At 28.8% G+C, this 10,672-nt stretch overlaps 2 protein-coding genes across 6 annotated transcripts; both read left to right on the top strand.

The window, feature by feature from the left end:
• Positions 1-2,289: 2,289 nt before the first annotated feature.
• Positions 2,290-3,980, top strand: Rbm13 (RNA-binding motif protein 13). Of its 2 annotated transcripts, none has more exons than XM_072008542.1 (7): positions 2,290-2,478; positions 2,543-2,589; positions 2,655-2,798; positions 2,877-3,189; positions 3,269-3,520; positions 3,633-3,710; positions 3,787-3,980. In XM_072008542.1, the coding sequence occupies exons 1-7, from the start codon at positions 2,464-2,466 to the stop codon at positions 3,922-3,924; spliced, it is 987 nt and encodes a 328-aa protein (XP_071864643.1). In that variant the 5' UTR covers positions 2,290-2,463; the 3' UTR covers positions 3,925-3,980. The 2 variants fall into 2 exon arrangements, with proteins under 2 accessions (XP_071864643.1, XP_071864644.1); XM_072008543.1 differs by having other exon boundaries at positions 2,314-2,478; positions 2,543-2,584.
• A 140-nt stretch (positions 3,981-4,120) lies between these two features.
• LOC139989744 (post-GPI attachment to proteins factor 2-like) lies at positions 4,121-7,989 on the top strand. 4 transcript variants are annotated; one of them, XM_072008289.1, is made up of 5 exons: positions 4,121-4,247; positions 5,255-5,571; positions 5,656-5,923; positions 6,073-6,270; positions 6,471-7,989. In XM_072008289.1, exons 2-5 carry the CDS (start codon positions 5,407-5,409, stop codon positions 6,602-6,604), a joined length of 765 nt encoding a protein of 254 aa, XP_071864390.1. In that variant the 5' UTR covers positions 4,121-4,247; positions 5,255-5,406; the 3' UTR covers positions 6,605-7,989. The 4 variants fall into 4 exon arrangements, with proteins under 4 accessions (XP_071864390.1, XP_071864392.1, XP_071864389.1 ...); XM_072008291.1 differs by lacking the exon at positions 4,121-4,247 and adding an exon at positions 4,316-4,639; XM_072008288.1 differs by lacking the exon at positions 4,121-4,247 and adding an exon at positions 4,316-4,848.
• Positions 7,990-10,672: the final 2,683 nt, after the last annotated feature.

Here is a 10,672-nt window from a genome sequence, read left to right as displayed (position 1 = left end):
CAAATCTTACTTAAACAACAGAACCTTTGTAGTAAAAATAAATGATGCATACTCTGAAATTAAGGATATCAAGGCAGGAGTACCGCAAGGAAATGTCTTAGGACCAATATTATACACACTATACACGGCAGATATACCAACAACTGCCAATAGCAAAACACTGACGTTTGCGGACGATACGGCCATACTAGTGAGGCATGCAAATCTAGAAACGGCCGCCGCACTACTACAAGAACACATTACAAAAATAGAAAAATGGCTGCAAAACAAACAAATAAAAGCGAACACCAGCAAGTGCAACCACATAACATTTACACTTAGAAAAGGAAAAACACCAGATATCCAACTGAACGGCGTCCACATAGCACAAACAAAGGAAGTCAAATATCTAGGAATACATTTAGACACACACCTTACATGGAAGCACCATATAAAATCAATAATAAACAGAATAAGTGCAAAAAGGAAGCAGATGTACTGGTTAATCAATAGAAAATCTAAATTAAGCATAATGAGTAAACTAAATATATACAAAACAATAATCAAACCAATCTGGACATACGGAGTCCCGTTATGGGGGACGGCAGCAATGAGTTACATAAGCAAAATAGAATTAGAGCAAGCAAAAATTTTAAGGACAATAGTTAACGCTCCATGGTACGTCAGAAATGAAGACCTACGAAAAGATCTAAAAATTCCAACAGTCAAAGAGGAAATCGCTAGATACGCAAAAAAGTACAAAGAAAGACTTGCAGCACACCCAAACCAACTGGTTGCTGAAACAAATAAAACCAAAATAGAAAGAAGACTGAAGAGGAAGCATACCGCAGACCTCGCAATAGAGATGCAATAGGCAACCTAGAAGATGGAACCCCGCTGGGGGTAACCATCCACATGCTATATTTTATTTATTTTTTTATTTTTTTTATTTTTTTATTTTTTTTTTTTATTTTTTTATTCTCTAAGCTATAATATTTTACCAAATGTCCTTCTGGACAAATTGTAAAAATTTAACAAACAATCAATAAAAAAAAAAAACCTATTGCGGCAAGATACGTGAGATCTGCTTTCCTCACGTACGACGTTTCCCGCTAGGAACTCTCTCTCGAGAGCGGCTAGCATCCTTTTCTAACCACCAACATGGTGATTAACCAATTAACAGCAACGTCTATTTCCCTCACCCTCCGAGCGGAGGTTTTCTTTGAAGAATCCGATGACCTCGTGCCCTTAGGCACATCCCACCATAGTTTTCCTCTGCAGCGTCGTTGCGACGGGAAGTCATTCTTTTTCTTACAGTCGCATTAGTTAGATACCTAGTGTATTTGTACGATCAGTGAATAATCTACGTCTTAGTAAAGAGTTAATCAAGCGATCCTTGTATCACGAGGAGTAAGTCGAGTTCGACTTAGACTTTGAAGTAAAGTAGATCAGTTATCCCGTGGGCCGTGGATTCGCTATACCGACCCCACGATCGTTGTCATTATCGTTCGAGTATCGAGACCGGTAGTTTATCTTGTATTTGTGACAATAAAAGATATCATCGATTGTACACCGACGATGAGCGACCCTGGCGCAGATTCTTTACACGCCCCAAATCTAAGTGTTAACCCTAACCCGACATATATATATATATATATAAATTTTATTATTTCTATTATATTAGTGTTATACATTTTTTATATTATTTATTTATTATATATGAACTTTAATGTTTTTCATAATTTATTAATAAACTACATGTAAATTATTTATTAATTCTGTACGATCAACGTTATATTAATTCTGTTCAATTATACACACAAAATATTTCAATTCTACATCGTATTTCATATACTAGTATCATATAAGAGAATAACATTATATTAATACTGTTCAATTATACATATAATATTTAAATTCTATGTTATACTTCATATATTAATATGTTGTAAATTGTGAAAAGACTAATTTATTTTTATATTATTATTAATGTTATTTAAGTGCAAGACTAATAAATTTATTTCAATAATATTTATCTAATTAACTATAATATTTGTCTAAATAACTATAAATAGTACTTGCGAAAATAAGAGTCAAAAAATGTTCCTGTAATCTTGTAATACCGTATACTGTACATCTGTATTTCGTCTGTTATATCACTGGTATCATTAATGTATATCATATGTATATATATATATTCAAAGGTTGTGTAATGTATTCCAATTTATACATATTTATATGAATGAAATTTTGTAGTTTAAATTTAAAAATGTCTGCTCTAGGCTGTAGCGCCATCAGTTATGAATTAGGAATTACATGCGGTGAACTAAGTGTAACCTATATCGTTCAAGAATCTTTGAATGCACGTGTATTCTTTTATGTTTAATTTGTAAACATTTAAATGACTATTACAATATCTCCTTAGAAAACGTAATAATATAAAAGTATATATAAAATATAGTATAAAAATAATATAAAAACAAAATGCAGCACGACGATGTGAGTACATTAAAAACTGCTTATGTTGATTTTTAATATTTTATACAATGATAAATTGTTTTAGGTCGTGTGGAGTGTCATCAATAAATCCTTCTGTTCTTTTAAAGTGAAGTATGTATGACTTAAAAAGCAGAATAATGGTTTTGTGTGATATAATTTATTCTTTACTTTTGTAGTACAAAGTCGCAGAGGTTTTGTCGCAATGAATATAATCTTACGGGTTTATGCAGTAGAGCGTCTTGCCCTCTTGCAAACAGTCAGTATGCCACAATTCGGGAAGAAAATGGTATTATTTACTTATACATGAGAACAGCAGAAAGGTAAAGATTTAACTTAGATGTTATATTCTTTTAAAACTGTCTAATATTATTATTAATTGTACATTCTATTTGTTATAGAATACATTTCCCAAAGAATGCGTGGGAAAGGGTGAAGCTTTCCAGAAATTTTGAAAAAGCAATACAGCAAATCAATGAAAATTTATTGTATTGGCCTGGTTTCATAAAAGCAAAATGCAAGCAAAGATTTATAAAAATTACACAATATCTCTTACGTATGAGGAGAATAAGATTGAGAAGACAAAAACAAATTGTACCAATTCAAAGAAAAATTGAAAGGAGAGAAAGGCGCAGAGAAGAAAAGGCTCTTATAGCTGCAAGATTAGAAACTGCAATAGAAAAGCAACTTATGGAAAGATTAAAACAGGGCATGGTACACATTTTTCTCTTTATAAATATACATATAAATTTTAATATCTAAATTTTCTTCTTCATCGTCATTTGTCTTTCAGTATAATGATATTTACAATTTCCCACAAAAAGTGTTTGACAAAGCTGTTGAAGCTGTTGAAGTTGAAGGTGAAAGCGAGGCTGAGAGTGAAGAAGAAGAAGAAAAGGAACAAGAAATTGAGAAAGAAGTAGAGTTAGAATTAGAAGCAGATGAGAAAGAGAGAGAAAGAGAAGCAAATACACCTCATTTCATAGAAGCAGAAACTGATGACGAAGATGAGGATGATAATTTTGATATTCAAGAAGTATCTATGGTAATTTGCCCTTCATTTAGATATAAATATATGTATTATCCTCGTTTAAATATGAATTACTGAGTGTTACATCGCCATTTTCTGTTTAATATTAATTGATCCATCTTAACAGGACGAGGACAGTGATTCAGGACAAAAAGAGGAGATCGAATTATCTGACGACTTTGTATCTGACAATAACGATATTGAAGTAATTAATATTATAATCTTTTACTTTTATTCTTATTTATAATATGATTGCATTTAAAATTATCGTGTTATTATAGGATCTAGTACCTACAACCAGTAAGAAAGCGAAGAAACTAGTTGTCAGGAAACAGAAATCGCAAAAGAGAGCCCGCCCAAGGGTCGAAATTGAATACGAGATGGAACAGGAACCATATGAAAGAGACCAAGCAAGATAAATTTTCATTTACAATATTTGTAATTATACTTCTAATAAAATTAAAATTATTCTATATTTTTTCAGTATATAATATCCCTATACTTTCTTAATTTTCGTTATTAACATAACGTTTTTATAATATATTTATAATATATATTATCTTAATATATATGTGGTTATATATATATACATAATATTTTCATATAATTGAAGAATAAAAAAGTTTAAAATTGGCGCTAGCTTAAAGTAGCATCGAGAAGCATTTATAAAAATCATAGATGGCATCCTTTCGAACAGAAATTCGCAGGCTAGCAGACGACACGTTTGTACATAAGGAACAAGGTAAATTCTCCCTATTTTCTGCATGAAAAACATAAATGAATATGAATGAACAAGTTACAATTGACAGAATCTTGACTCAAATAAATTGTTATTGATTAAAAAATGTGACATAAATGACACAAATGCTGCATTGAAATCTCATTTAATCGTGCATTATATGTGCTGTTTATCCTTTATGTATATACTTGAATACATGGCTATCTTTTCAAACCAGAAATCATAAATACTTGAATAGGACCTTAACAGGTGCTCACTAAATGAGTTAACAAGTACGCTGTCAAAGTGCAAGTCAAATAATATAAGTGCATTATTGTGTAGAACAAATATAACCATTTAAGTGAAGTAACTTCTCATACACTCTAGAGAAAAAAAGAAAGAGGAAAGAAAGATTGGTAAAATTATTAATAGCTTTCAAATAAATTCAAAGAAGTTTCTATCACTCATCAAATCATTGGTCGCGTGAACAAAGTTGACCATTGTTGGGGATTCCGTGCAGGAGTGTCATAGTCATAAATATAATAAATCGCCTCCAGGCAAATGTCACGAACGACGCGTTATCCGTGGCCCGTGACAGTGCCTTTGTTTGCTATAAATAGAAAAAGTAGGTTATCCGCGAAATCAATTCTGAAAATAGAGTAATTAACTAAATATACTTATCATTTTGTGTGTAACATTTGTAAAGAGAATCTGACATATTACCATTTTTATTGTCTTCCAGAATTATTTTTGTTTTATTTCATAAATCTTACTGCAGTATATTTGTTTGAAACGTTTATTAAAATGCATAAATAATGTGATTACAAGCAAATTTTGTTATGATTAAAATATATTTGTATGTGATATATTAGTGTTAAGAGTAGTTGTTAAATATTGTTAATGGAATGTTAACTTTGCTTTGTGTAATGTATGATAATCTGCATGTATGTATTGAAAATATTGATTACATTTCAGTATGCTTCTTGGTGGTATGCTGTTTCATTAATGTAAAATTTGTTTTCTATTTACAGGCATATTATGAAACTTTTAAAAGAACATTTTGATTTTTTTAATGAAAATTGAAAGGAGAAATGATTTTAATATAGATTAATCCAGATCTTGCATCCTTTTAAACTCACTTTTTATTTTATGTGTCAATGCCAAAATATTAGATAATTTCACTATGGAACTGAACAATGTGGGAAATAATAAAAGTTCCATATATATGGCAATATCATTTAAAAAACTGTGTTTGGCAACAGTGTCTTTACCTCTGGTCACACTTTTAGTCTGTTTTGTTACAGCATATATCTTCCAACAAGATGATATCCATGAAACACACTGCAGGGTATGGAATTCACATATCTATTATGATTGTGATCAATATATTAAATTTTATTACCTCTCCTAATTTATCTATTTTTTATTTTAGGTTTATAATGTACTTCCATCGATCTCAGCTATTACTGGTATATCTCCTCAACGATATTTATGGCGCATAAGCATAGCTCTACATATAGGTCCTCGCCTAATTATTGCTACTGTATATCATTCATATTATTATAAAATACTTAAAACAGTTGAAGATGTACCTTCCAAAATTATGGGATTTAGACTTTTAAATCTATGTTATTGGTTAAGCATAGCAGAAGTGGCAGCGCTATGTGGAGTTACGTATATTTCTAACAGAGAAAATTATTGTGAGTAATAACGTAAGATATAATAGAGACTATTTGTATACTAAAGTGTAAAAGATAAAATACTAGAATTTATTAATAACATGTCATAAATTATGTATATAATCATCTTATAGCTAAAAATTGATTTAACAAGAAATGTTACTTTTCAGATGTGCATGAAAAAATCTTCATTATCTTTATGATCAGTTCTTTAACATATATGCTAGCAGAAGTGAGATTGGGTCGTCTTGTAACTCCAAATGCACGAAGTCTTCAATACAAACAGGCACTTTTTATAACTAGTCTTGTTAGTACTGTTGGTCTCATCGTTTTCTTTCTAAAGCATAGGTTACTGTGTCATGATCTCGGTAAGAAAATAAACATATTTTAAAGAAATTTAATAATTACAAATATTGATATTATATACAAAATTTAGATATAAGTATTTACAAAATCTTTAGTAATGCATCAAAATACAAATAAGTCATGGTTATGAGATACATACATATAATTCGCTACATATAAAAAATTTAGTTGCACTGTATAAAACTTATATTTTTCTTAACAGCATTTAGCTGGTTTTCCTTTTGCGAGTATGTGATTGCCTCTGCAAATATGGGTTTTCATGTAACCGTAATTCTAGACTTTCCCAAGGAGCAGCTGGTTGTTGGAAATGGTTTACCTGCCTCAAAGGTGGATTAACTTGTAACATTTTATATTCATTATTATCTTATTATTGTCATCAAAGTGCCTACTGCCACTGTCTGGAAGTGCTATTGCCAAAAATGAAAAAGTATATAATACCATACTATATATAGCTGAGTATCCACTGATGAATATTGGTAAATATTTCTTAATAAAATAATTGTACATTATATGAATGAAATCAAAACCTTAATGAAATCAAATATTCAATATTCTTATCTTAAGGAAAACAATTACGAATGCAAGATCTATATAGCAGTTATAATTTATATTTCTCCTTTTTATAAGCTTATTTTGACTGATTATAAATTTATTTAAATTATAATTTATGCTCAGCAGTACTTTTAAAAATATTTATTTGTGACATATTTAAATATTTGAATAAATATATCACAGATAATAATTTTTATTAAAAGATATTTTATATATTTGGTGGATACATGATTTAAAGCACAATACTTTTTCTTTTAGCAGATTTTATCAAAATAGTATTAATTATATTCTTTTATGTAATGCTGCAGATATGTAAGATAGTTTTTACTTTAGCATATCTTAGTTACCAATGACTTTTATCATAAATACACTTTCTAATTATTTCCATATGAAAAGGCACAATTGAAGATTAAAGATAAAATGGAAAAAATATATTTTAAAAAATCTAGCGCTTCCAAAGTATGGCACTGGTATCTTCCCAGGCAATGAGAAAAAATCTTAAATGGCCTTTTAGGTAATGAGAATTTGTAGTGATACGGGACAAATGTGTATCCTACATACAAACAATATTAAGCTTAAAAGTCCAAAATAATGAAATTTCATATTTAATTTATGTTCATGTATTGCAAAAAGAAAAAAGAAGAATTATTATTAGCGCAAAGTAAATGCTCTTTTATAGTGAATTTTAAATTGCTTCTCTGGAAGTTCTTTAAGATGTGAGATTTCTAGTCAGTATTGCATTCTAGTCTTATAACTTTTTCTTTTCTTTTTTTTCTATCTTTTTTTATCTGCTTTAAGAGCAGCATCGTTATCATGTCATGAATTTTTGACACATTGTTAGCATGTAGGATGCATTTACCTACGTAATTTTAATTTAAGATATAGTAGAAATATTGTTCATCATTGTACAGTTGTAATATCATTAATATATTTTATTGTATCCATATAATACACAAATCACACATCATATAAAAATGAAAGGAAAAATATAACCAAAAGAGATATAAGTTACTCAATATTCACGTAACATGGATTATAGCAATACTGTGTTATGAACATAAGGATGAATTACCATGTTCATATATGTAGCATATAATCTTTAAGTGCAATCGATTGGTATTCAATTAATCTCAACGAAAATAGAAAATGCTGACAGAAAGTGAAATTGATGACTATCTTGTACGATGTATTCCCGACCAAAGCATGAATATTACGTCCAAAAACCACGGAGCAAATTGAAAAAGTTAATTCAGATCACTGTTTGTACTTGTACTAAATTTTATAATCACATTACACCCTTTCAAGATACTCGCGTTAAATATTTCACAGAAAGTATTAAATAAGAAAAAGGAAAAACTGTTTGTGATGAAGTGTACTATTGTTGTTATTGGAATCAGTTGTATAAATCCCAAACATTACACATATAATTATGAGAATATTACGTAAGTAAGATCATGATTACGTTTCTTAAAAATTTTGTTTCAAATGCAACTAGCTTGAAATATGTTTACATCGTATAATTTGGTATAAGAGATTTTTTCTTATATTGCTTTTACTCTTTTGTTGATAAACACATGTCGTCAATGTATTTCTGTATTATTTACAAAAACGATTACATGACATTTCTTTCTTTGTTGAAACATATTAAATTATTGTTTTATAAATTCGATTGCCAAGTGTTCAAAAGCATGTGAAAATTGTAAGTCATGTACAATTACTCGAGCAACATATATTGGTGTTTTTTATTGTAATACAAAAGCAAGCGTTTATACTCGTTTAGATAAATATTTATAAAAAGGGAGCCATCTTCGATTTCAATAATCTTTTAATATATTGTCAAAATCACCATCCTAAATTGTATTGTGAACTCCTACCCCGTAAAAACCATACTTTCCATACCTATTCATTTTTGTTTAAATTGAAATAGGAGTTGGATTAGCTTAGATCTTTTTGTTTGATCTTTGTTGAAAAAGTTTAAAAAGTCAGTTCTGTAGGAGTTATAAGAAATATCAATAGCATAGACTTCAATATGTAAAGGTAAATAAGAAAGATAAATAATAGCATTTAATTTACATTTATACATTTTACTAAATACAAATGGTGCCCAGAAAATTATGTATTTTTGAGTAAACGTTTTTTCATAATAACTTTTTAATAAACAGTGACCTCCAACTAAAACCTTCACGACACTACCTAGGATGATGACACTGATAACATATTAAAAAATTATCGGAAGAGGGGCTGTCTTTCTGTAAATATCTACCTTCGTTCATAATCGTCACACAGAAATAATTACGGGCTATTACTAATTAATTTATCAGTAGAAATGTTAAAATCTGTGCCAAGTGATGTATTAAAGATACTGTATGTATATGTACCATATTGGCGTTGATTTTGATTTGACAACAAAATATCTTTAATGAATCACTTATTCATTAACTTATTCATTATTCATTATGATTAACCATTTTTATAATTTTACTTTGTTTGAATATATGTACTATTTCGAAATTGAACGAATTTCTGTACTTGATGCACACAAAATGAAACATACACTGTTTTTCTATGATAATTGCAAAAATAGTTTATTTTGCGCTATATAAGACGTTTCAAAGAAGATGTACAAATTTTTGGGAGATTATAACGAATGATTTTATATATGAAGATTCTGTTCTTAATGTATGTTTAGTTAATAAATTTTATCGATATCGTAATAAACTTATACATTTAATGAAAGTATCAGTATCAATGTAATATTTGTTACATGAAATTTATAAAACTACAAACGCAATGTTTGTAATATTCGAGGTTTGTGATCTTATTATCAGTGCGATAAAACGTTTTAGAGGATTATAATTGTTTATAATTCTATAATTATTTTGAAACTTTATTATGAGTATAATACATTAGATATTATATAACATAGACGGGATTATAAATAAATGCATGTAAATAACAGACTAATCAAATCTAAATTAAGAAATCCAATCTTAATTTTTCTAAAATTCTATTGAATTGTACTATATGTAAAGTCATGATATGATAGATAAATACTAGGAATCGACATTTGTGATTTAATTTTATATTTTCAGAATATTGAAGTATCAAAATAAAAATAATTGCATTTATCTTCGAAGAATAGAATTGTTAGCTCAAAAAATAATCGCGTGATTATAAATAAACAAATATTGGAAATTAAACTTGAATTTCTATTGTCAAGTAGTTAATAAAATTATTTTAATTGTTATAAATAGAAAATTTATATGAACCTACAAAACTAAAAATATTTGTATTCACACAGTATAGCTAAAATAATTCTCAATTTAATTATTAATTAAGATAATATATTTTTTATTGAAAAATTAATTTTTCGCCAAAATAATCTCCCAAACAATTTTTCAGAATCTTCCTCTCTCTTGCGTATGACAGCTTACGTGAGAATATATTCTGAATTACTATAAATATGGATACGTACATTTAACTAGATGATATTGTATCCATCGCTATTCATTTCAGTATCTGATTTTATAGAAAACTTGTACATAAATATTATCATTATATTATATAAACAATCACTCGCTTGTTCAAGCGGCAGAGAAAGGTATCACAGTTCATATAAAATAGGATCGTCTTTGTCGATGTCAGATTGTGACTTGTAGCAACCTTGACTTGTGTCAGAATCTTTATTTAATTATGTCAGCCAGTTGGCATGATAACACTGTCATGAAATAGGCTGAACGTCTCCGTGCGGCTGTTTGAACAAGTCTATTCTGTAAAGTACATAGTTGGAAACGGGTTCTGGAGCAGAGTGATACCTGCACTATAATTCTAGCAATTATATATTAAAACCGC

This window comes from Bombus fervidus, chromosome 8 (genome assembly GCF_041682495.2).
Source record: "Bombus fervidus isolate BK054 chromosome 8, iyBomFerv1, whole genome shotgun sequence".
NCBI classification, from domain to species: domain Eukaryota; kingdom Metazoa; phylum Arthropoda; class Insecta; order Hymenoptera; family Apidae; genus Bombus; species Bombus fervidus.
This window is presented reverse-complemented; position numbering and strand designations above follow the sequence as displayed.

Coding starts and splice junctions, on each gene's coding strand:
- Rbm13 (XM_072008542.1), top strand. Junction 2,799..2,876: donor TACATGAGAACAGCAGAAAG/GTAAAGATTTAA, acceptor TATTTGTTATAG/AATACATTTCCCAAAGAATG. Junction 3,190..3,268: donor AAAGATTAAAACAGGGCATG/GTACACATTTTT, acceptor TTTGTCTTTCAG/TATAATGATATTTACAATTT.
- LOC139989744 (XM_072008289.1), top strand. CDS start 5,407: ATGGAACTGAACAATGTGGGAAATAATAAAAGTTCCATATATATGGCA. Junction 5,572..5,655: donor TCCATGAAACACACTGCAGG/GTATGGAATTCA, acceptor TTTTTATTTTAG/GTTTATAATGTACTTCCATC. Junction 6,271..6,470: donor GTTACTGTGTCATGATCTCG/GTAAGAAAATAA, acceptor TTTTCTTAACAG/CATTTAGCTGGTTTTCCTTT.